We start from the raw sequence: 26,017 nt of genomic DNA, 5'->3' as shown, positions 1-26,017 counted from the left end.
CATGAAAAAAGTTAGGATGAATTTTTTCATTTGGTCATTGTAATTGGGACACCATGTTTGGACTGTTCACAGAGCAGTCAGATAAAGGACCTGAGTCTCAACTTCTAATTCTAAAAATCTGTACAGAGTAAATTAAACTTGGATTTTTCCTGAAGTGTATGCTTTGGACTATACCCAGGAAACTCGTTTCCAGTATGTGTTGAGAATGTATTTTTTGTGCTGGAAAATGCATCCCACTGTCTAACCAACCACAAAGGTTAAGTCAGGTCTTGTACAAAGAGATTTTTCGTATCATTGTAACAGGCACCTACTTTCATGTTCATGTAAATACGGCAGGCCTCTGTCCTGTGTGACAAAGAATGCCTGAAGGGCACTTGAGAATGAATAGGTTTGACAAAAAGCATTTTAGCCTAAGCCTTGTCCATCTTTAATTAGTTATCAGGGTTAAAGGAGGGGTCAAGAGCCTGGAGCTGCTTCAGGACTAATGTGTCAAAGGGAAGTGAAGCCTAACACTGAAGAGGAAATGATGCTCCTCAGAGGTTTCGTAATTTTTGACCCTGTGTCAACCATTATGACCACTAATGGCAGCTGGGGCAGAAATGTTTCAAATTAGACTTCGCTTTGCAGGTGGTTAGGAAGGGATCCCATGCCATTGTGCAGACCCATCACAAGCTAGAGTCCAAAAGGGAAAATGTATTAGGGGGAAGACACAAAATCTTATGGTCTGACATTGAAGTTTCTTTACTGTTCATATGCTGCATCTGTATCAGAGAAAACATAACTAGTGATAATATGCTTGAACCCTACCAGCACAACCATATCTAACAAAAGATGTGTTAATTTCCCAATTAGATTAAATTCCAGTAGCTCACATGAAATACAGTGTGTGCACTCAGCAAAGTAACACTTGCGTGTTGTTTTCTGTGTGTTTGTTACATGGCAGAGTAAGGAGAAAAAGTTTGAGAGACAGTCTGCAACCCACCTTTTTTTTTATTTTAGTCATGGATATTTTATTAGTTTTAACCAAATCGTACAATCATAGAATTGTTTAGGTTGGAAAGGACCTCTAGGATCATGGAGTCCAACCATTAACCCAGCACTGCCAAATCTACCTCTAAACCACATCACTAAGCGCCACATCTACACATCTTTTAAATACCTCCAGGGATGGTGACTCAACCACTTCCCTAAGCAGCCTGTTTCAACTCTGGAAGTGGAAGGAGAGAGCAATCTTCCACAGGATAATTAACACTAAATGTCACTGATGTCATCTGCTGTTTGTCAAGCATTTTATTTTCAGGTGCTGTACTCTTGAGAGCCATGGCAGAGTAACCGAGCCAACCTTATTCAGTAGCTTTGTACAAACACAACAACAGAGTTTCCAGCAGAAGTAATGAAAGTTTTGCAAAGGGGAATGTGATGCTTGGAATGCAGGGCAGGGCAGCAAAGAAATAGGGCCTTTGCCTCTTCACTTGACATTTCATACTCAGCACCCATAAGTCAGCCTCACACCCTAATGAATTGCCTCCATTCTTTTTCATCTGTTTTCATGGCTAGGAAGCCTCACAATAAGTAGCGCTTGCAGATTGCTGCATTACATTTCTTATACTGGCAACAATTCTCAGAAACCTTGTTGCTCAAAAAACAGCTTGGTGCTCTTCATATGCGACAGAAGGTATTTTCATTGCCTTGCGTGAAATCATATCATGTTCTGGCAGTTTCCTGCATCGAGTCCAATGCTAACGAGTACCTCTACCATCTCTTGCATGTTTAGGCAGCAGCTGGTAGTCTGACAGAGTTTGTCTCAGGACAATGGTAAAGTTCTGGATACAGAACCTTAAATGTCATGTCTACATATATACCTGCAGTTTTTGTCTTGGATTAGCAGTGGGATCTACAAAGGCAGCTCTCTCTGTTACATGCAGCTGTGGGAGTTGTCTTGAGGACACATGCGTTGTCTTTAGTCTGCCTCTCATCTGATTGATGTTAAAATTGCTGTTAGCCTCATGAGAAGCAGAAACTTTAATTATAATTCTGAATTAAACAAACTGGAAGAAGATGCCCTTTCCCAGACAGAGAACTTGCAAAATGCTTTATAAAGCTGGTACAGTCTGTGTTTTCCTCATCTAGACCCAATTCTCCTTTTCCTTACTCTGACACAAATCAGACCCAACTCCACTGGAATTAATTGTTGAGTAACAGCGGTGCAGTTTACCAGGGTAAGCCAGGCAAAATGTACTCCAAGCACGGAGCTCAGAGAAGGAGATGGCACTATCACAGCAGGGACGATGGAGCACAACCTGATTGCTGTAGGCAACATGGTTGCACAGTGTCCACACTGGCTGTGGTTGTGTGATAACCATTTATTCTTTCATCTTCTTCTGATGTTGGCTTTATATCTGACCGTACAGCACTCATATAAAATAGGAGCATGGAGAGAAGCACGCAAGAGGAGAGGGCTCTGCTCCACATAGTGCTGCCAGAGGGAAGCACCAGCAGCCGCTCATTTGGCTGCTTTCTTTGACTGTGAAACATCTCTGCTTTTGAACTACAGATCCAAGCCTTAGCAGTGTCCCAGTCTAATACCAAACTGTGCATTGCTGTTGAAAGGAAGAGCATGGAGCTTTCTTCTTCCCTTCAGCTCTTCATGGCTTTCTGAGAAAGGCTACTCAGGGTATAGTGGGTGTAACAAGGGCAGGTAGGCTACTTATTTATTTGGGATATTGGTAGGCTACTTATTTATTTGGGATGTTCTGTATAGTAGGTCTACCTCTAAATAATAGAAGTCTCCTTCCTGGACTCTTTAGTTGAGCCAATAATCCAGTATTTCAGATGTCTGAGATGCCCATTGTCTGGGTTTTGGAAGGGCTCCAGGTTGGCATCTGTGGCTGACCATGGATTGAGTATTGATTCCTGTGCCTCTGTGAAAGTTGTTTTTTGGTAGGGGCACAGAAGGACAGAAAAGAATGTGTTCTGATTTTGTCTGATTTTTCATGTGTTGGAAGGGGAGACTTTTGCCCAGCAGCCTTCTGATCCATACGTAGCCACTCAATGGATATTTTCTTCATTATTTGAGTGCATGCAAAGCTTGGGTTTGACCTCTGGAGACCTCTTGTTAAGCTGAGATATGCTAGGAGGGTCTTTGCTGAGCTGTTTCAGGTGCAGGGGAAGTTCATTCCTCTTTGTGGTCCTTATTTATTCAGTTTCTGGACTGAAGTTACCCAAAAAAGATGAACGTTGCATGCCCTATCGATTTCTCTATCACTTTTCCCAGACTGTGCCTGCACTCTGCCTTCCCTGATGAAAAGAGCATTTAATTTTATGGGTGCTCAGTAAATTTGAGTCAGAAATTCCCTTGACCTTGCTCGCAGGAAGGTTCAGCATGGTTCAGCAAGGCTCTGGTTTGTGGGCTGCCACAAAACCATGCCTCATCTTTAGGCACATAAAGGCCTGAAGCGAATTCAGCTGCAGACAAGTGGATGTCAGCCTCCCAAGCTGGCCGAATATTTTGCTGTTGTAAAATTGCAGTCTTCCTGGGCTATTTGGGGATATCTTCTACTGTTGAGATGATGAAGAGTAACACATGATTGCATTATTGCATACCCATATTGAAATCAGCTGGAGGTAGGGCTGACAGAGGGTAAGTGCTGAGAAAGGCACCCTTCTCCTCCTCCCTGGGGCAGAGCAGTAAAATGTGCTTTCTCTTTCAGGGCACGGGCTACTCTTTGTTGTGCCCATTCTCTGTCCCTGTGCGGTCTCCAGGGCTGAGGTAGCGCTGAGTGGGGCTTTTGGTATGGAAACTACTCAGGAGTAATTCTTAGAAAAAGTCCTGTTTTCTCACAATTCTCTTTTAGCTTAGCCTAGTGTTGTATTCATAACTTCATCAGTGTTATGGGCCTCTAAGGTGGAGGCAGACTGACTATATGGCATACAGTATTTTTTGTTTCCTTGCTTCCCATTTGCTGGCATCACGTGCCCTTCCTTGGAGAACAGAAAATTCTGCAACCAAAGGACTTCCAGCCAAGCAGTTTTCCTTTCCTGAAAATGTGTACGCTGTAATCCAAACCCTCGCCTCCATCCTGATAAGCTGTCTTAGTGAGCTAGCACCTGCTGTTAATTTCACAGTAAACAGTACTTGTTGCTCTAGAAAGCTTTTTAATCATAACATAAAAAACTGAACAGAAATCCCATCCACACGGTGAACTCCAGCTGCCTTTCTCGCAACACATGGGGAATGATCTTGCCGAGTGATGGGCATCCAAATGCAAATGGAATTAACTTCGCAGCCATTCGTTTTAAATTGATCTTGAATCATTCTGAAGTAAATTCCATTTGAGAAGAATTTGCTTCAGGTCTCGCACGAAGAGATAATGGTCCAATATATTATCATCTAGGCAATAATAGTTCAAGTCTTGCAGTTCAGATATATACTGGGTTATATACTGGGTTGATGAGAATTAAAGCTTGATATATAGTAATAAAACTAGTGATCTAGAGATGAATAGATTGGTGTATGGAGCACAATATTTTCCTGCCACAGATTAGAGCAGGGATAGTAGTCCATAAAAAGGGAAATATACCATTAAATTTCCTTTTCGCTTGTTATGCATGGAGAGCTATAATATGTATAGTTTTGTGATCAAATGCATGAAAACAATAAAGACCTTTTCTAACATCAGAAGATTCCCAACTCAGGCAAAATTTTTTTCACCGTAAAAGGAAAATGAAGTAAAATTAAGCTAAAATTCCTGTATGTGACAGTCCATGCCAAATCCTATCAATGCTGATTTCAGTAGCATTGCACCTGTTCCTATAGATTTTGCATTTGACTTTGTTTTTTAAAAAAGTATAGTTGTCAGATACTACAGAAGGCAAATCAAAATGCATATCTGTTTTTGAGCCAGTAAATAAAATAAAAATTCCAAATGAAGTTTATAGATTAAGGTGGCTTTAAAAAATTTATTTTCTTAATATGAATGAATTGCATGAGTAAAACCAGTTTAGCAGTACCATTAATCAGGTCTTTTATCTTGCTAATATAAATCAGTCAATAACAACAGATGGGCTGTGCACTTTATTATGTGAAAATAAAGATGAATGTGACATACTGCAGAAGTAAAGTTGCAGCTCAAAGTTGCTGAGCACAGAAGGGGATTTGTTACAACAGGGGAGAACAATGTGTGCCTTGTGTTTGTGTTTGATCAAGGTTGTAAGGGGAACTTGCTGCACATGACACTGACATAATGATTGGAAATCAAGTATGTGAATTTTTAGTGTTTGTTTGTATCTACACGCCCAGATCACTCCCAGATGGTTTAATTAGCTTTTTTCCTTCAGACAAAAGAAAAAAAATGTCTAAGTACTTAGGAGAATTAAATAAGAGAGTTATAAACTTTGCTGCTTTGTTGCACCATTGGGAGACGAACATTTTAAATAACCAGCAATAACCATCAGGAAGATGCAGATCAAAGTCTCAGGCAAGATTTATCACCTCATATAGCAGTGGAGCACACAGTGAGAGGCAACTCCCATCCAAATTATAGAAACGGGCCCAGCAGGCCACACCGTTACAGTAAAATCATCCCTGAAGAAGCTAAGTCAGAGTTTGTTTTTTGTATGGAGAGAGGAATGAGCTGTGTTTAACTGCAGGTGGTCAGGAGAAATTTTGATGGAAGTATTTTTTACATTGTTAGAAACTGTGTCCTCACAAAAACACAGGTTTTTTTAGATTGCTTCAGTGTTACCAGAAGCTCATTCTGCAAAAAAAAAAATCTCAGCATTATCAAATATCTTATGTTGGCATTTTCTGTATTGGGTTTTTAGGAATATTTTGGCGTATAGTTACATTGCCATTATAATTATTGCAGTTGCTGTGAGCATTACAATGAAAGCACAGCAACATATTACTGTAATTCAAAAAATGAAATGCAAGACTTGGATCCAAGATGTGTTAAGGTTGATAGTTCAAAACCCTCTCCCAAATCAGCAGCTGAATTGGCTGACTTTCCTAAGCTGTGCCTGGTGTGATGTACAAGCCATCATGAGGGGATTTAAGGTTCTTCCTCCTCGTAAGATCCTCATCCTGAGAGGCAAGTACCAGAGCCTGGTACAGGGAAAGTGGGGCTGCACACCCTCTCTGCCTGTAAACCACCATCCTGCCACTTCAGCTGGTGGCGACTGGTATGCCTGGGTGGGAGGAGAGGGGTGCTTTGCCGCCTCGCAGCAGCCGACCCCATCTCTTTGGGGGAGGCAGGGAACACCGAGTGACTTCCCCCTGTGATTCACAGGCTGATTAAGCCACCAGTTACCTTTCCACAGTGAAAAACAGGAAGCTGGAGTCCCTCGGTGCTAATGGAGGTAGGACTAGCTTAGCAATTGGAGTGGGATTTTTTTCTGCCAAACCTAGTCATGGCCATATTCTATATACTCCTCTTAAGAAACTGCTCTATAAAAAAAAAAAAGAAGACCATTGTTACTCCTTATAGCAACAGTAAGAGGGCAGGGATTGAATAAACATACTCCGGTTTAAAAAAACAAAAAAAAGTCTTTCTTAGCTACTATCTTAAATTTTTTCTGAAAGTGATGGTTTTAAATTCCTGTTTCCAGGGACGTGGTAGCCTCTGCACACTATTTGTGTGACAGTTTGTGAATGGTTTCCATCTATATCCCTAAGATTTAAGAGCAGTTCAGATGCCTCTTGATAGCAGTGAGAAAGAGTGTGGAAAAATAAAGCTGAGCTTTATTGTTGCTTAAGAAGAGTAAGGAGGAATCAGAGCGAAAAGACAATAAGAAAACAGGCTTGTACCTGACTGAAGGATTCCAGGCTGGTAGAGAGAAGCAGCTATCACCACAATCAAAATGTAGGCCTAGATTGCCATGTACTGGGCAGTACTGTGAATCCACTTTAACATACAAATAATACTTAAACTTCAGAAGCATTTTCCTTCAGGAGGAAAAGCCAAAGCCCACACGCACATTTTTCAGGCTGATTAAAAAAAATCATTTTTTAAAACACCTTTTTTCTTCTTTTTGCAGCTAGCGGATCACTCCTTTTAGACTTTCTAGTTATCTTTGATAAGATACAGTTAATTGGTCAGGCAGTGTAAGTATTGCCTTTGATAATGTGCAGAAATTTAGTGGTGAAAATAAATACATTTGTTCTTCCAGTCACCAGAAATTAGTGAAGCGATACTTGTTTAATTATAAAACATATGTGTGCTTTGTTAGTTTCCATCTGTCTGCTCGCTGATTTGCAATTAAATGACCAGAAGAAAAAGATACATCCTGTGGCAATTCAAGGGAAATGATTCATCTCTAATGTTTCTATGTTGTGGAAGTCTATGCAGCAGTGTGAGAGGGAGACAGAGGAAGAGGGCGAGATATGCATAGACAGGGATGAGGAATGCCGAAATACCTCTTGATTCAGTTCAGACATGGTTCATTGTCATGAAATCAAATGAGGACTCCCATTAACTTACTGTAACTCATCTTTCTGTTTGGAAAAAGATGGGGAGCAAAATGGAGCAAGAAAGAAATAACTTATGAGGAGAGGAAATGTGATTGCAGAAGAAGGAGACTGGTGTGGCCACAGTGAAAAAGAAACTACAGGAAGAGAAGGAAGGATGGGAAAGTAATAAAAAATTAAATTTAATTTGAGTATCTGTAAATGATTAATTGGAGATGGAAATAGAATTGTTATAATGTATCACATATTTTCCCTTTGCTAGAAAATTATCAATTTTATTTATTGACCCTTTCTTCCATCTTTGAACCTGTTCACTTCTATTAACTCTCAGGGAGTGATGCAGTAGTGAGTCAGGCCTGATATTCCTTGTAAAATGAGACACCCAGAAGGACAGGAGTATTTTTAAATGAATATGAAGGGGGAAAAAAAAAAAAAAAAAAGGTCAACATCATATGTTCACTTCATAAATAGTTCAGGAGGTTTACAACATCGCTTGCTGTGTAGGGCATTCCCCTCACCGATAAAGACGTACAGTACCGTCATATAGCTGCATGGATGTGTACCATATTACCTTCTTCCCGTCTCTCCTTCATTTGTTCCTTTTTTGTCTTTCTGAAAAGCACTGTCGGGAAGGAGAGTCATGCCCCTTGTAATTCTGGACACGGCCTGCACAGCCATGTCTCAGGTTCCAGAGGGGGGGTAGCCGTCTGACATTTCATCTTCCTGGAGACTGGCAGGGAGAAGATAGCCAGCCTTCCGCAGTATTTTTAGTTTGATGTTCTGTGGTGTTCTATTGATCAGGATCAGCGTCCGTCACTGTGTATAATGATAACTGCTTCGGAGGCAGAAAGGGGAGATTGAATAAGGCCTTCAGGACTGTCAGCTTGCTGGTGGTGGATCTGTCAGTAGTTGGTGCTCCCCCACGGCTTTGCTTCTGTAAGCCGCTCGCATATCTTGTGCTCTGACAGCAGGTAGGGAGGTGGATGGGAAGAGAGTTATTCTCCATTGAATTTGGTGCTTTCTGATGTGGAGGACTTACTGCAGGAAGGGGCAGAGGGGTTGTAAAGGAGGATTTTTGAAGAGGTAGGGAGAGAGAAAGGAAAGTATGCATTTTAGGTGCTTTCAGTGTTGCCTCCTATGTGATAGACTCTTTTCCTCCTTTTCCAGACTACTTCCATTGACTTTGTTCATTACCAGCAGCAGCAGGGAGGTGCAGATGTTCTTTGTACTAATTGCAATTGTCCCTGTTGGCCCAAATGTCACCATTTCGAAGCTGCCCTGCCTCATGTCCCAGCTCACAAGTCCTCTCTGTAGCAAGGACTGTGCAGACAAATGTACTACAGACAAAGTAAATAAAGCATAGCTTGGCACCTTCATCAGCAGTCTTTTCAGGAGAGTCAGAGTATGAACAAAGAAGTTCAGACTGGACTTGCACTTAGTCTTTTGCCCTTAGAGGAGATTTCAAATTGCTCATCTGAAACTAAAGGTGCTATTTCCTATTTGTACCAGCCTCAGCTGGCACGGCTATTGCACGCACCCGATTAAGCATTGCGATAAGTCACTACTGAAAAGTCTGACCTTGAAGCCTCCAAAAGTTTCTATTATTTCTTTTTACGGTTTTGCAGGCAACTCTCCCAAGCGCTAACATAATGCTTTATTGCTAGTATTGCTGCTGCTGATAAAAAAGGACCAGTCCCAGATGTGTGAAAAGGCACATCCCTGTCACATCACGTAGAGGAAAGAAAGCTCAGGATGTAAAGAACAATTTCTTCTAGTCTAAAAGCAGAAGTGCATTGTAAGCCTCAGTCTAGAAGTGCTCCTAAGACAACATTTTATTCAAAAACTGTGCGCCTTTTGAAATTTTCAGGATGGGTTTGCAAGTGTTTGGCAGCTGAATTTTCGTTGTTTCATTTGTCCTATTTGTCCCTTCTCTACAGATGATGATTTTTTTCATGAACTTCCGGAAACTTTTCCATCTGACCCTCCAGAGCCATTGCCTCACTTCCTCATCGAACCCGAGGAGGCTTACATTGTGAAGAACAAGCCTGTGAATCTGTACTGCAAAGCGAGTCCAGCCACACAGATCTATTTTAAGTGCAACAGCGAGTGGGTTCATCAGAAGGACCATGTGGTGGACGAGAGAGTAGATGAAACCTCTGGTGAGTTTGTGTTATGTCACAAAGGGATGAGAATTAAAAAGCATTAGTATCAAGCCCACTTTGTAATCTGTTTCACATGGCAGCTACTTTTCTTTACTTCTGATACATCTGTGAATTCTGTATCTGGCACTACAGAACGTGACTGTCATAGCGCAGAGGTGGTCTCTGCATCTAGATCAGTAAGTGAAACAGGATTGTAGAGCACCCTGACCAAGTTTGAAACCAAAAAACAGGAGAACCATGCGCAGAAAAAATGGAATTACTTTCTTAGGCAGCTCTATTCCCCAGTCACTTCCCCAGCGTCACAAATTCACAGTGGTTGCACTGTGTTGTTGTCAAAGACCACGTTCTTCCCAAAGTGTCAAAGAGCAATTGGGTTGTTGCTAGAATGGTGTTTTCCTGGGGAAATACGACAAAAAAAGGAGAAATTTAACCAGCTTCCAGCAAGAAAGAAGGAGAAAGCACACCTGGGCACACTTTAGAGCAGTGTATTGATCCAGACCAAGCACCTGACCGTTATTCATTACACTTTCCTGCCTGCTCCTTAGAGCCTGCATGAAGGAGAACTACAGTAGGTTGCCGTCATTCCTCACTTAACACCGGAAATCCCATTGACATTCATGGAAGTAAAACAGGATCCTCATAGTATCAGAAAAAAAAAAAAATTAAAAACTTGAGTAATAAACCAGTGTTTGGGAAGACTGGTAATCAATAGAGTCTGAGACACATGCAAGGAGAGAAGCAGGACTTACTGCTGTTTTGATGGCTATGAGAAATAACTGGATACCAAGCAAGAAGGTACCTTTCATTTGGGAATTACACCACCACTTGGTCTAATTACCTTGAAAAATAACTCCACCAGATGTTTTGGAAGTCTCTTGTGAACCAGGTTTTATTTGTTTTAGCTCATTTATTTGCACAGAGATCAAAAGCATAAGCTTTTCTTGATGCTCCCACTTAAAAAAGAGAAGGTGGGTGTAGGAAGAAAGGCTGTAGAAAAAGTCTGTATTAAACTTTGGGCCTGTTTATTTGTTTGTAAGAATTGGCTTTTCTACAAGTTGACTGTAACAGAAAAACTAAAACAAGGAAAACAGAAAAAATGTGTTACTTAATACATCTTAAAGGGAGGCCAAGAGAATGAAAAAGGGCAAACAGGAGGAAACGTTTGACTGGGTTAATTTTTAAGCTTTTATTAACATTAGAAACATGAAAATATTCCACTAGAGATGAAAAATCTATTATTTTTTCTCAAATATCTCATTGTGGGACAACTCTGAGGTCCCATAAATTGCATTGTACAAGTCTTGAAAATTCCAGATGCATCAGAATATATTAGAGAACAAATGTTTTGCATAACAAAGAGCAGCAATTATATGCAAATGAAAACCATATCCAATTAAATATTAAGATAATCTACTGGAGTTGGGTGAGGGGAAGAAGATGTCAAAGCTGTACACATCAGATTGTTAGCACAAGAGCCGCAAACCTAGTCACACTAATAGCTTGTTAAAATGAAGCTGTCATCAAAACCCAAATTTGTCAGTCAGCCTGGTTGTTGCCAGAATATTGGTTAATGCATGTCACAACTGCAGTGTTTGCGCACCTTCCTGTAATCAGACTCAGAATCTGGGGCTCATGGCACATAATTGTTATAGAAATGGGTAAACAATTTATTTAAAGTAGCTGTAAAATACTATCTTCTTCAGAGCAATGGAAGCTCAGGAGAATAAAATCACAGCAGATAAAGCTGGAGAAAAAAAAAATTGCAGGAGACAGTGACTATGAGAATTCATGCTGGTGCCCAAAGAAGGAGGTATTGGCTTGACAGCTTGCACTCAAAAGCTCTTTGACTCTATCACTTTTGAGACTATTTTGGTTTCTTTTGCTATTTTTGACTAGCTAGTGCAGTTGTAACTTAGGGTACAGCAGTAATGACTGAGCTGCTCAAGGGGTGATGTAAGGATGGCAGTCCAAGCCTCTGGTGCCGCTGTTGCTGCTGCTGCTGCTGCTGCCTTCAGGCTTGTGAGAGGCAGGTGATATTGCCCACAAACCAGATAAGGTCTAGCCTTTGCATGGATAACCTGGGGCTCAAAGAGATCTCAGTTGCACAGTATTTCTACTGGGTCTGTTGTGTGATCCTAGTGACTGAAAACTAGGTGCTTTCTTTTTTTCTAGTATTTTACTGTTCCTAAGGTCTGTTTTGCCTCTTTATGAAGAAGAGGAACATGCTGAGGAGGTATTCTGCTGCTGTTTTTTAGCCAGGCTTTCTCTTTCAGTTCTTTATATAGACAAGCAAAGCAAAGGAAAACAAGGCAAACAGACAATAAAATATGAGAGGAAAAAAGTAAAGGTCACTTGTGCTTTCTTTTCTAAAGGACAGTTAATCGGGAAGAAAGCGAACTAAAATACAGGTGTGATGCTAGTAGTACATCATCTTGGGATTGTAAATGATGCATGAAAGAGAAATAGGTTTTGATTTGCAAAAGATTATGCGTTCATGGACTTTGAGCCTGTGCCCAGGAGTGGAATCTATGTAGAGATGATTAACTCTTCTTACAAGGCAAATTTGTTTCTGTCATTGATAAGGCCAGAGAAAACAGCACAACAGTAGCAGTGGCACAAGAGATGGAATCAGAGTGCAGCCAAGTTCTCACTGAAGAGAGTTGCTGTATAGAAATGTTGAATATATTAAGAAGGTTAACTTTTAAGAGGGGAAAATAAATATTTATATAATTTTCCTATGTGTATTTTTCTTTATAACAGAGAGAAGGTACAAAATAAGAGTAATAGCTATATGCGCTTTGCACTGTGGGATATTTTTAATCAGTAGTTAGACCATTGCTGTAAAGAACATACACAGGGACTCTGTGGGAGTTGCCTTCTGGTTGGAAATGATGAGAACTGTAATAGTGACAGGGTGTTCTAGTACCACTTCATTTAATTAAATTGTCCTGAAAAGAGAGCCTTGCAAAATATTTTACCCTGATGGAGTCTGAGAAACCAGAGGCTTTACTTCACACAGAAGATCATTACATTCTGTTTTTTAATCCTCAGACTCACTGGAATTTTTCTTCTTTATGGAAGAGGCTAAGCATTTCATAAAGAAGTCAGATGTGTGTGTTAGAAATGTCTAGTGAACATCTTTGACTCTTTTGTTTTCTATGTACATGAAATACAAGGCAGGGCATGGTTCTTTTTTATGTATTTACTGGAATATTTTCCCATTAATGTGGAAAAGAATAAGAACACTGGTTTTAAAAAACAAAGATGAGAGTTGTTTCGAGGAAACACATTTGATTTTATGCCTAACTGTCATAAAAGATAACAGCAACAAAAATAAAAGGAGCACTGCAGATCTGATGCTTTGGGGAGGGAGGGGGCAAGAAAATTATGTTTTCTCAGGGCAGGCAGTGCAATAGCATCAATAATTGTTAGAGCAATTTTTGCACATTTTCCAAATTACCGTGCTGCTGAAAATTACTGTGGCAAAAGATTTTTTTTTTTATAATGAGGATGGCAAAACACTGAAATAGGTTTCCCAGAGAGGTGGTAAATGCCCCATCCCTGGAAACATTCATGGAAGGGCTAAATGGGGCTCTGAGAAACCTGATCTCACTGAAGATGTCCCTGCTCATTGAAAGGGGTTTGGACCAGATGACTTTAGAGATCCCTTCCAACCCAAACTGTTCTATGATTCTATGATTTTTTTGCATGCATGCTCTTTATGGAGAAATATTTTCCAAGACACACACACCAATTCTGCAGTGGTGGGTGAATTGGGAGTATATAGAAAATCAGTGTCTTACAACCCTTTCATTTGTCCACAGGGATTAAATGCTGCTAAATCAAACCCCACATCCTAGTGAAGTACCAAAAAAAAAAAAAACCAGAAAAAAATCTGGAGCTTTTTTTTCTCTTTTAAATTTGGGTATGCATTGTATTATTTTATCCATGACTGTTAAGGTGAAACAATCTATAAACCCCCTCTTGCCCTCTGCAAGGCTGGGGATATGTTCTTTTCTCTCCTTCAAACAAGGAGAAAACATTTGTGACTCTTCTAAGTGCTAATTAAATAGACATATTGGGCAATTCAGCCGGCATTATTGTTTGCCTGCACTGTCTGTCTTCTTTTGCTGGGATGCATAGGGAGAGGAGAGCTTGGGTAGTTTGCTGACGACCTCCTTCATGTTCACAAGTACCAGCAAGGGTGAATAAGAACTCAAGAGAAGAGCAATGAGGCTGGTGAAGGGACTTGAGCACAAGTCCTATGAGGAGAAGCTGAGGGAGCTGGGGTTGTTTAGTCTGGAGAAGAGGGGACTCAGCGGTGACCTCATCACTCTCTACAACTACCTGAGAGGAGGTTGTAGCCAGGTGGGGGTCGGTCTCCTCCCAGGCAACCAACAATAGGACAAGAGGGCACGGGGCTTAAGCTCTGCCAGGGGAGGTTTAGGTTGGATATTAGAAAGAAGTTCTTTACAGAGAGAGTGATCAGGCATTGGAATGGCCTGCCCAGAGAGGTGGTGGATTCACCGTCCCTGGAGGTTTTTAAGATGAGGCTGGATGTGGCACTGAGTGCCATGATCTAGTAATGACAGTGGGGTTGGATCAAGGGTTGGACTTGATGATCTCGGAGGTCTATTCCAACCCAGTTAATTCTATGATTCTATGATTCTAAGGCTGGCTTGAAGCTCCAGCTAATGCAAAAGAAGTGGGCTCATCCGTCCAATCTCAGAGGAAAAAGTATGCTGAGGCAGGCTCTCGAAAGGAAAAGGTGAAGTCAACAGTCCTTTTTCCCATGCTTGAAGACCTGATTTCCTCCAGGAGCATCCCTGGTCCATACAGCCTTCAGCAAGGAGCATAGGTTGCTCCAAGGACTTTCCCTTCAACTGCCCCTTCAACTCTCTGCCTTCCTCACAAATCAGCAAAAATTATAAAGTTAGAATCTGTCTCAAAATAAGATTTTCGTCTGATTAGGAGGGTTTATCAAACTGCACTGAAATGGAAAAATATGGACTTCTTTTCAGACCAAAATCTCAGAATTCTTTCTTTCAGTTTCTTCACGTGGCCACCACTGTGATTCCAGTGCTTACCTCCCACTGTTACCTTTCCCTGTTTATAAAGTATTTTTGGATGACTTGCAGATTTGACAAAAGGAGACCGAGCCTTTGACGTAGGGTCAGCATTGATCTGGCAAATAGGAGCTTGTTACCTTAAGCAATGAGTTTGGCAGCCTGTCGAGGGAGTAGGTACCCAGCTAGCTAAGTCTTTAATAGATCACCTTCTCAACAGAAAGATCAAAGATTGACATCTGCCCCTTTGCCTTTAAAACATCTCTTACAAGATGCTGCAGCCACGGCAGCAGTGGGGAAACATTCCCAGTGACTGTCTCTGCTCTTCTGGCACCACGTATAGAGGCAGGAAAATCACTTCCAGCACAAAATGCTCTGTCACTTTGTCTTCCTCTCTTGTGTGTACATCTCATGAAAGCCATTTATTTTGATGTTTGTGACACCACATTTCAGAAGGTTGCATTGGCCTAATGACAAAAGTCACAGACATTGTTTTAGCTGGGACTTCTGACTGTATAGCAAAGATCATCATACAGCCTCTCTTTTTGAGAAGTTGTGTTCATTTGTGTTAGTATTTTTTGTAAATAAGAAAGGCCCTTGTTTACTAGTATAGCACTTCTTTGAATAACAGTGTTGAAGAACTTGATTTGGCAGCCCAAATACAAAGTTCAAGTGCCCCCAGTCCCCAGGTAGGCACAGGTCAGGGAGAGAAGTGTGGCGGGAATATGTTTTACTTGTTTTCTCTGACCCATAAATCTTCCTTTCCTTATTACTGCTTTCCTTCTCTGCACATCTTTCTTCCTTAATCTCTTTTTGCTTCTTGAATTGCTATAGCCTCCTGATTCTCTGCATTATTTTTGAAGAATCCAAAACATAAGGAAAAAAGCTATTTTTCTGAACAAATGTGGCCACTGTCCCTCTTAACTTCACTAAATATATGACATATGATGCTGAATTCTGCACTTACACTTAGCCTACAATATTTTGACTCTCTGGGATAGAATACCTTGGGGTTATGTTAGTAAGGGTAACCACACATCATAAATAAGTATTGTTTTCATTCCACTGTTGTCACAAGTAATTTTATTTTCCATTTATCATTGGATCAAATCCATTACAAACATCAAGCACCCGTATACAAAATAATTATTTCTCAGCAACATATTGCCAGTTTTTAGCTCTGCTCTTTCCGTACTCTGCCCTAAGCCAGCTCATTTCAAGGAAATTTAAATATGTGTCTTCCCAAATGCTCCTATTAATAGTTTTGAGATGTGGGTTAGAATTGATACTACAGTCCATTTTCTTTTGTAATTGAAAGTCTGTCCCCTCTTTAAGGATGATGGGAGTGAAATATGCTTATGTGTATGGTGTGAAAGGCTGCAGCTGGTGCAGAAAGAAGCGCACAACTCTGTTTCCCCAAAGAAACAGAGAAATACAGACTGTTTACTTACATAAAATATATGAAGAAACTCATGGCTTTTTCCTACTTGACATTTAAGTTGCAGCCATTTTTTGCTGCCACTTGGACCATCTTCTTTCTGCCTGTCACTCCCTGGGACCTGAGAGGTAGCTCTCCTGGGGAAGAGGAGCCCTGTGCCCATCACTGCTGCAAGAGAAGTTCTCTCTTCTCACAGTTTGCATCTTCAAAATCAGCTGCTGGGAACACGGTTTCCAGCACACACAGATCAAGGGAACACCCAACAACAAAGCTTCTGCAGAAAATTTTTTCAAGCAGACAAAGTTTGCCCTTTTGTCTTGAGTAATTAGTATATTTGGATAGAAAAAATAGCCATTTTGGAAGCATCGAAAGAGACACACAGAGAGGGAGACAGTGACCATTTTATAGGATATTCATTTAAAATAGTGGATTTTTTTGTTGAAGTGAGTAGAGAAATTGCTAAAGTCAGCACATACCTAAAGAAGGGAAATAACCTTATACATACAAAATAAGACCATTGGACCAGATACTTGATTCGGGAGGCAAATCTTATAGCCAATACCAAACTTCCCCCCAAGCCCAGGGAACTTATGTTTTTGCATAGAGGCCTACAAAAGACTTGAGGATTTGGGGTTTAGATGCTACAGGTATTCACCTGTAATATGTGCATTAACATATCATTAATTTCTTGTTTAATTAAACTGTTGTATGTGGAGTTTTTGTCCATCTAAGTCTTTGTGGAAGGCTGCTTCCAGCTCCTAGACCTAGACACCTTCTTTTTGACTTGATGATCTTGGGGGTCTTTTCCAACCCAGTTGATTCTATGATCCTGTGATTTTGTGTTCACAACAGTTGAGACCTGCCTGTCCTGCAGATGCCCGTTCCCTGTGGGGGTGTGTCCCAGCTACCATTGCAGATAGCAGCTGTGGACATCGCATACCCTCTGCCCTCCTGCTGCTAAGCTGACCAAAGCAGGGTCTCCCAGCCTTGGCACTTGCTCCATCCTTCAGGGTACTCAGGGACGCTAACACGAAGTGCAGAGAGAGCTACTCTTCCTGCAAGTTAATCCCTCTCATGCTCTTCCACTGAGTAATGATGGGCCCATGGGAAGGGTCATTTGCCTATTCCAGATTTTCTTTGTATTCACCGTGTGTCTGTGCAAGTCACTCAATGTCTCTGTTATTTACCTCTGCAAAGTGCCTTGGGACCAAAAGATAAAAGCTTTAGGATATTTATTCATTTCTTACTGCAGCATTGACTTCCTATCTGCAGCTGTTCATGTAATTGTCCTGGAGGTTTCCTGTGGGCTTCTAGAAAAACAAATCTGAGACAGGAAATAAAGTTATTTAAAATAATTAGACGAGGAATATGGATGCCTAGTGCACTCGTCTGAAGCATTTGAGGACAGCCCCCTGAATACTTCCAGCCTACATCTTATCTCCTGCAAGTTTTTCCTTCATTAAACCCTTTGTTACACACTCGTAATCCCATTAATTCCCCAAAAGACACCCTCTGACATCAGTCCACCCACCACAGCTTCAGACTAGCCACAACTCTGCACAGCAATGCTTCCTTTTTTCCATCCATGTCCCCTGGCTCCTTTGGAGCCAAATGCCCTTTTGTGTGGGATCTGGAGCCCCTGTTGTGAGGGTGGTCTGATTCCTGAAAGGCTAATAAATGTGATCTTGATTCGGAAGTGAGTCCCAAAGCTTAGTCTCTATCCTGCGCCCACTGACCTAAATGAAAAACAAATGTTTTTTGGATATAGTAATGGTAGAAAAGAAGAGCATGTCAGAAAAGAAGAGCACAGCCAAGATCTTTCTGTGCTGTCATAAAACGGTGCTGCAGTCAGTAGCACCCTGACAGGAACACTTGCATTGTATGAATGTAGCTTTTTCAGTTAATTAAATGTGAGAATGAGTAGGACTAGTAGATCTGTATTTTCTTTGCAAAAATACCTGAAAATATTCATGGAAATGAAAGGTCAAACGTATACTTTACTTTATCTTCTATGCAAACATGTTATAGTCTGATGCAGCCAGATGGTCTGGCTGTAGTCTAACACTGTTTAGACACATTGGAGTCTTGGTGACTGTGCAAGACATTTAAGTGTTGTTGTCCAGACTCCCTTGATGCCTGTCTAAGCTTGTATCTCAGTTATCTGAGTGGCATCTTCTATATTTTCCTCTATCAGCTCGTTAGGCGATGAAATCGTTATCTGAAGAAGAATTCCTATTACTTAAAACTACATTGGAGAAATATTTTCCTCTTTCTTTTTTTTCTTTAAAAAAAAACCCAAACAAAATAAAAAACAACACAAACAAACCCCAAAACCACAAAACCAAAACAAAAATCAACCAACCAACCAACCAACCAAACAAACAAAACACAACTCCCCCCCACCAACAACCAAAAAAAACCCACAAAAACATTTGTATGTAGCAACCTTTGCACATAGATCAGATTTAGTGAGGTTTTTTCGCTATGCCGATAGGGTACCAAACCATCACTAACGTGTAAGGAAAGGAGAGGTGGCTGTCACATGCAGCTCTGACCCATACAGGATTTAATTTTGTGCTGCCTTTACAGGTTCATTGCTTGTATTCATTTTGTCATTCCCATGCATTTGTGTTTTGTACATAAATGAGCAGCATGATGTGGTAGGTAGCAGCAGGGCTGCCATTCGCCTACGAGGTTATATACAGCTCTTTCTCCACAGGTTTTAATGGGATGCCTTTCAGAGTTCCTCATAACTTCTCATCCCTCTTCATATTTTGATTGTGAGAGCAGAAAGGAAGACTTTTGTCAGACTCTTCTTTGTCTCTTCTACCCCCTGAATACTGATCTTCAGGCTGTTGCAGCTTCTTCTATTATTTGCTCCCAGGTTTTTATTTCAGAGAGGATCTTGGTTGCTTGATTGTAGGTTTTGGCTTCCTAGTGTCATGTATAATGATGTTTCTGTAATGAGTGCTGATGCTGCACTTGGGTCAATTGCCATGCCCTCCTCTGAGGAGGAGTAAGGACTGCCAGCCCTCAAGAACAGTGATGCCTAGAAGTGGATCAGGCTTGCTTTGGGGTTTAGTTTTAATGCTTTTGTTTTTCGGCTAAGGTGGAAATCTGTACTGGAACACAGAGTAGTGGGTACCTAGAAAAAAATTTTAAGAGGAAGCAGCAATAATTACAGGGATATTATTGACAGCATTTGCTTACATAATTGAAAGATCTTTTTTTAAGTTAAAGTCACATGGATCTTCAGAGGAACTTGCTTACATCCCTGGTGCTTTGCTCTAGCTGATGAGTATCATGAACTGTGCTGCATCCAGAAACAAGTACACACCAAATGGCTTTGTGAGCACCAGGCTGCCTTTTTCCACGCCTTCCTGCAATGATTCTTTTGTTTGCTGCAAACTAAGAATAACGTCCTGGTGTTCAGGAGCTGGTGTTTTGACTGCTGCCCTGGCACAGCCCTGAAATCATGCTGGATGGCAGAGCAGACAGTAAATTCCCAGAGCTTCATCTCTGTCTGGAAAAAGTCACTTCACTTGACAGTGCACTGGACAAAGCTGCTTTAAAAAGTAGCTGCTTGCCTTTTTCTTCTTTTCCTTTTAGCTTTTTTTTTTTTTCTTTTTTTTTTTTTCCCCTCCCTAAGATATGTAAGTCAGCTGTGAAATGCCATCCCCAGCATGCAGAACAGCCCTGGCAAAAAACAGTGGGGATCTAAAACTTCTCCCCCAACCTGCCATTTCTGCACATGGTGGACTAAAAAAATAGGAAAACAACTGCTGAGGAAGGCTCCCGAGTGACCCCTTGTGTCACATTGAGACTGTCCTTGATCCCACAATAGCTGCACCAGCCACTGAACTGTGTCATCGCATCAAGTTCACAGAAATAAGGCATTTTCAAGTTGTCTCTGCTTCTCAAAACCATGCAGAGTGGATGTGGTACATGAGTACATGTGCAGATACATTTTTTTATATATATATATATATACATATAACATGCCAGTAAGTCACTATTATAAACAACTTGGCGTATATTTTTATGTATAAATTTACACACAAACCCTGCCCCCCTCCACTATGCAGAGGAAATGTAAACATGCTGTTCAAAATTCAGATGCTTGTTGTTGGCTTCCCAGATGTTTGAAGTTCAATAGATTTCTTTTTTTTTTTTCATAATTTCCTCTGCTGCTTCTTGTGAAGTGCTAAACAACCATTATTTCTTTTTGCACATTGAGATTCATCTGTAGGCTCTAAACTGCCTCAGAAGTGCTTCAATTTTGCATGAGCACTAAGCTGGGGACTGGGAAGCATTACCCACTGCTGAAGGCCCAGATCATTAGAAAGAGCATGTAAATCCTCTGAACCAGAAATAAAAAATGCACAGATTTTCTTTGTGAAGTCTCAACTGCAGCTTTAAGTAACACATGAACCATTGGCACATTTTTTTCCTGGCCATCCTTGAAAAAAACCGAAACAGTATCTTTTCTCAGCTGCACGTGCTTCAATCAAAAGAAGGGAAGATTGGGCTTTGACCCAAAAACTGGAGCTGCTAAGAGCTCATATTCATGCTTTTCTGTGTGGACGACCTGTCTTCTTCTCAGTTCCTGTAAGCAGCACCAGCCAGGCAGGGAACTGTGTGGGTATTGCCACCCAGAGTTTCTTAGTGTCAGGACGGCTTGGGTCAAAATGCATCGATTTGCATTAGTTTCTTCTCCTAGACCTCAGCCTGTGTGATTTCAGAAATTCTGATGCCCATGCTTGAATGTAAATATATGTTTGTAGGGAGGTTTTCTTTGGAGTCCTGCTACTCTGGAGATTATTACTTTTGAACTAGGAAAAAGGGAAAAAAGAATGTGGCAGTTGTAGGCAACCATTGTTACATGTGGAAGATAATAATGCATTTTAGAGCAATTTGCACATATTTGCAAAAACTGCTGTCAACCAGAAAATAGCCTTCATTAAAAAACAAAGGAGGAGGTGTTTTTCCTTTGTCTCTGAACTGTTTATAAGCTAAGAATAAGCAATCCAGTGCTGTTTTATAGTATTAAATAACAGTAGTTCAAGGGTGACATAAAGCAATCAGCTGCCAAGGTTGGCCAGGGGAGAAGATAGCAGAGAGGCTGTTTTACCTCCCTCAAAGGGACAAACCCACAGGGCTCTACTGCCCACCTCCACCATGCTGGCAGGGACCAGGGCACACGTTTTGTCTTCCATCAGCATTCATGAGCTCCCTTTTGAAATCTTCCCATCATCTTACACAACTTAGTCCTTCAGATGTTAACAGGAAAGAACAAGAAAGCCTTGTTTTCACTGAAAGAAAACAAACCCCAAACAGAATGCATGTTCTTTAATTCCAGTTCAAAGTAAAATCCCTCTGAAGACAGTCCTTTGTAATTTTTGTGTAAGTCCGTCAGTTAAAAAATATTAGGGTAGCTGGGATTTTAGCTCAGCTTGATAACATTAGCTGGTAATTAGATACCATAGGTAAGTGATGCAAACCAGTGCAAACTTGACATCGGTTTTTAAGGCAGTTTGACTTTATTAGGCTGTTACCTTCACCTGTGCTAATCTGAATTAAGAATGTATCTGTTTCCTAAAGAGATAGTTAGGAAGAGAGCAGAAATACCTGGAAGATTTTAATTTAAATATTTAAGCTAATATTTGTGGGAAATTGTTTGTGATCTTCATGCAGTCATTTCATATCGCCGGGAAGCCTCAATTTACAGAAAAGCGGTGTCGAGACAAAACCAGGTTCATGCAGTCACAGTGTGGAAGATTACTGGGTTTTAAAGCTGTTTACTCTTTTAAACTCTCTCTGGATATCTATCTGTCTATCTTTTGTTAAGATTACAGGTACACTATATAGAAAATAAGCTATAGGCAAAGTGTGCAGTTAGGCAATAATCTCTGTCCCATTACGGTGCACAGAGTACATTTTTCTCAGCAAGAGCTTTATTGTTTGAAGCCATTCTTCTTGTGCGTAGCCTGTTTATTCATTTTTAAATGTCAAATTCTATAGCTTCAGTACTCTGATATATTTGAGTGGAATAACTCTCTGACTATAAGGGATCCATCTCTGCAAGAGAGTAAATAAACTTAAATTCTGGCATAGCACTGATTTTTTTTACCTTTGTAAAAAGGTTATTTCACCAAGTAAAGTGATCCGACTTCTGCTAGAGAGACAGGTTGTTCATAGCACCTGTGATAAGTAATTAGATAAATCAGACAGGCCATTCTGGACTATCAGTGAGTAAAAAGATCTTAATTCTTGGCTTTGGTCACTTAAATTTTACCATTAAATGTAAAAGGACAAAGGACTGCATAATAAGAAACCAATCTGTTTACCTTTTATTAAATCCATTTACAGTCATACCACTTTGATATATTGTCTTGGCCACTTTAATGAAGCAAAAAATATGGTGCTGTTTTAGGTATTTTTGGGTGCAGCTTTGTATGAAATCTAAGACAGATGAGGACTATGAGAACAGAAAATGCTTTCATCCTTTTTGCCAAATGTTATGGAGATAATCCAGCTTCTCCTGAAATGATAGCAAAAATCTGACTTTCTGTTTTGGTATCAGAATTTTTCTTCCACCCTCATCTTGCATTTTAAAAGTATATTTATTTACATCATTCGTATCTGTCCTGACTGAGCAACATACGTAAAGTATTCCTTCATGCTCCTCTCCTGCTGCTAATAGCTAGAAAAAGGAGCTGTGAATAAGAAAGCATGGCCTGTTTCAGACTGGCACTGATTTATCTCAAGACTGCACAAGCCACCACACTTTTCACTAAACTGAGGACTTGAATGGGGACAGACCATGGTTTTCTAAGTTACATGCTGTATAATTTGATTCTATGGCAGCATGTGTTTCATGGATGTGCAGAGGAGTCACCCTGCCCCAGAGCTTTTTTCTGCTGACTCCCCAAAACCTCTTCTGTGTCATCTGGAAACTCCATCCCTGCCCTCTGTGCCCCCACTGCCCAGTGGGAAGGGAGATTTGGGGTCCCATGCAGTCGAGGGAACCTGTGTCTGTCTAATCTGGGAGGGAACCAACAGCACTGAATACCAAGTCTGGGAGGTTGCTCTGACTACTGACTTCAGGAAATTGAACGTGTGAAGGGTTGCAAGTTAACTTTGTGAAAATGGGCTGTATTTCCATACTTATTTACAGTGGCTGCAATATACCTGCAATCTATATGCAGGTATTAGTCTAATGTCTTTTTCCAGACCAGTAGGTCATACAGTTCCATCTCCTTGAGAAATGTGTTCTATGGTGTATGTGACTCCTAATTAATGAGATACCTTTTGGGCAAATGAAAGCACAAAAGCACAGAAATTGCTTGAACTTCTACTTACAGAGAAAATAAACAAATTATCCATGCAGTTTCTTAGAGTCTGTAAGTGCAGTTTAGTCTTGCAACTAAATAGTTGCTGTTTAGTGTTGTACCAGAGGGTTCAAACACATGCCAATATAACACTTTCACCAAAACCGCTCTATCAAAGTCCTGAGGAATATTTTCACACATCCTGGGTATTAATATCAAATGCTGAACGGTTATGGCAGCCAAAATACATCAAAACAGTTTCTTGGCAGAACGATGCCCAGTGAGGTGTAGATATTAACTCTGTGACCTAAACTGAGTCCAGGCTGGATAATAACATTTGATTAATTGGTAATAATTTTCTGTTTTCTGATGTTTATGGTGATCATTTATTGTCTTTTGCAGTCATATATGGTTGTAGAACCTTATGAGACATTTTTGTTTCCCTACAAGGTAATGAGTCTGATTGGCAAATCTGTTTCTATTAAAATCATTGGGAAATTTGCCAATTACTTCAGTGAGTGCAATATGGAACCCATGAATTATTATTGCAGTTACCAAATAATCTGCCATAATATCTACAATTACATTACATTTGCATACATTAAAAAAGATGACATTTGTGCCTCTGAAGAGCAGATAATCTACCCTCACAGTTTGTATAGCCATCTACGTTAAGCACTTGGGGACCGTGTGCATGAAGTGTGTCTTTGCTTCATTGTGTATCTAGGATACAGCTTATAATAAAAGACCACATATATAAGGCACGACTCACTCTTCACGCATCCTTTTGCTCCACAAGGTGTAGTAATTTTGGTTTTGATATATACTGTCAGCTAGTGCCTCTCCCTGTGCTTATTCAGCTGCACACATGAGCAATAGAGAGACTGAGCAAGGCTCCATCCGCCCTCTGCCTCTCTCTGCCCATTGCTCTCTAATTAATATGCAAATACAGAAATAAGTAAATTTCTGGTTCCTTCCTACTTCTTTTCAGAGTCCAGGCTGTATTAGTTCCAGAGACTCATTTATTTTATTGAAATGAAAGATTGAATAAGCTGTGCTACTAAATAGGCAAAAATTTTGACATGTGGAGAACCTATTTAATTCACTGGACTGGGACATAATTGCAGACCAATTATGTTAAATATTGTGAGCCTTCTTGTAAACTATCCTCCATCCTGAACAGGACAGAAACCTGTTAAGATGAAAGTATATCTTTGACTGGTTGTTTTGCTTTAGCCCCAGCTCTCCTCTGGTGGGATGGGGAGTAGGATTGGACAGGTAAAAGTGAGAGAACTCGTGCGTTGAGATAAAGGCAGTTTAATAGGTAAACCAAAAACTGTACAAGCAAGCAAAGTAAAAGAAAGAATTTATTCACCATTTCCCATCAGCAGGTGGGTGTTCCCAGGAAAGCAGGGCTCCATCACACGTAGCAGTGATTTGGGAGGACAAATGCCATCGCTCCAAATGTTCCCTCTCTTCCTTCTTCTTCTCCCAGCTTTGTATGCTAAGCATGTCATCATGGTATGGGATATCCCTTTGGTCAGCTCTTTATCGAGTTAGACAAATTAGAAGGAACATATTAAGCATTTCAGCTGCCCACATTACTGTTATTTCACTTCAGCTGTATTTGTTGTTGTATTGCTTTAAAATAGGAAGATCCTGATTTTGCGTGGGTTTTTCCAATATCTATGTAATTTTTGTAATTCTGGAAACATACAGATCACTCAAGTGTTAAAAAAAAAAAAAAGCTGCATATCTTCACCTGCTGTATAGCTTAGCCATATGGGGAACTAGACTGAAAAAATCAATATATTTCTAATAAAGGAGGTAAGGTAGAGGAGATACTCTCTGTGAGAAGGTGACATTTCGTTACTTAGCCCAGTGGCAAGGTAGAATTGGCCAGTAGCAGGTGAGCTATATGCTGCATAAATTATTGCTTGTTTCTTAATATGTCTTTGGTCAAAATATAGGGACTTATTTTAGAAAGTGAGTCTAATTTTGCTCTCAGAGGTTGTGCAACTATAATCAAACAAGCAGTTGCCTGAATGACAGGCGCAGCGTGTCACATTGTCTGGAAATATTGAGACATGGGTTGTTCAGCTTCCTTTTTGATTTTTTTTCCCCCATTACTCTAACCAGTGTTCTTTGATGTAGAGGCAGAACCAGGTTCAACAGACATAAGATGAAACCAGGATTTTCCTGCACTTGGTGCCCATGTCAGATAGATAAGCAATACACTCCTGAATGAAAGCAGACAGAATATGCCAGCTCCTCTGTGAAATCTGATGTACAGCACCATGGCAGCTGGTAACAAGGCAGTTGCTATCTGAGGAATCTCAGCAAACTGCAGTTTTTGTAATCCGGCCTAGAAAGAGATTTTCTGTTAGGGGTGATGTTGAAGTGTGTTGGCAGAAGGGATAGGTTGGTACAACAAAGGAAATGCAGCTCTCTGTGGGTGCTGGGTGCTGAACTGGGTGCATTTCAGCTGGTGAGAGGTTTCTCCTAAATCAGCGTGGCTGTTTGTACAATGAGGTGCCAGTGGGCAGTGGTGGGAA

At 40.6% G+C, this 26,017-nt stretch overlaps 1 protein-coding gene across 1 annotated transcript in view; it reads left to right on the top strand.

Annotated features, from left to right (window-relative positions):
- Positions 1-26,017, top strand: part of LOC114063526 (netrin receptor UNC5C-like) — a gene marked incomplete at its 3' end in the record, with an annotated part of 192,521 nt that overhangs the window by 150,283 nt on the left and 16,221 nt on the right. The window contains exon 2 of the mRNA XM_027895843.1: positions 9,403-9,624. Coding sequence (XP_027751644.1) covers positions 9,403-9,624 — 222 coding nt within the window. The remainder of the gene's footprint in view (positions 1-9,402; positions 9,625-26,017) is intronic.

Source organism: Empidonax traillii, unplaced genomic scaffold (assembly GCF_003031625.1).
Source record: "Empidonax traillii isolate 1590-97213 ecotype Southwest subspecies unplaced genomic scaffold, ASM303162v1 scaffold473:size728705, whole genome shotgun sequence".
Lineage (NCBI taxonomy): Eukaryota > Metazoa > Chordata > Aves > Passeriformes > Tyrannidae > Empidonax > Empidonax traillii.
This window is presented reverse-complemented; position numbering and strand designations above follow the sequence as displayed.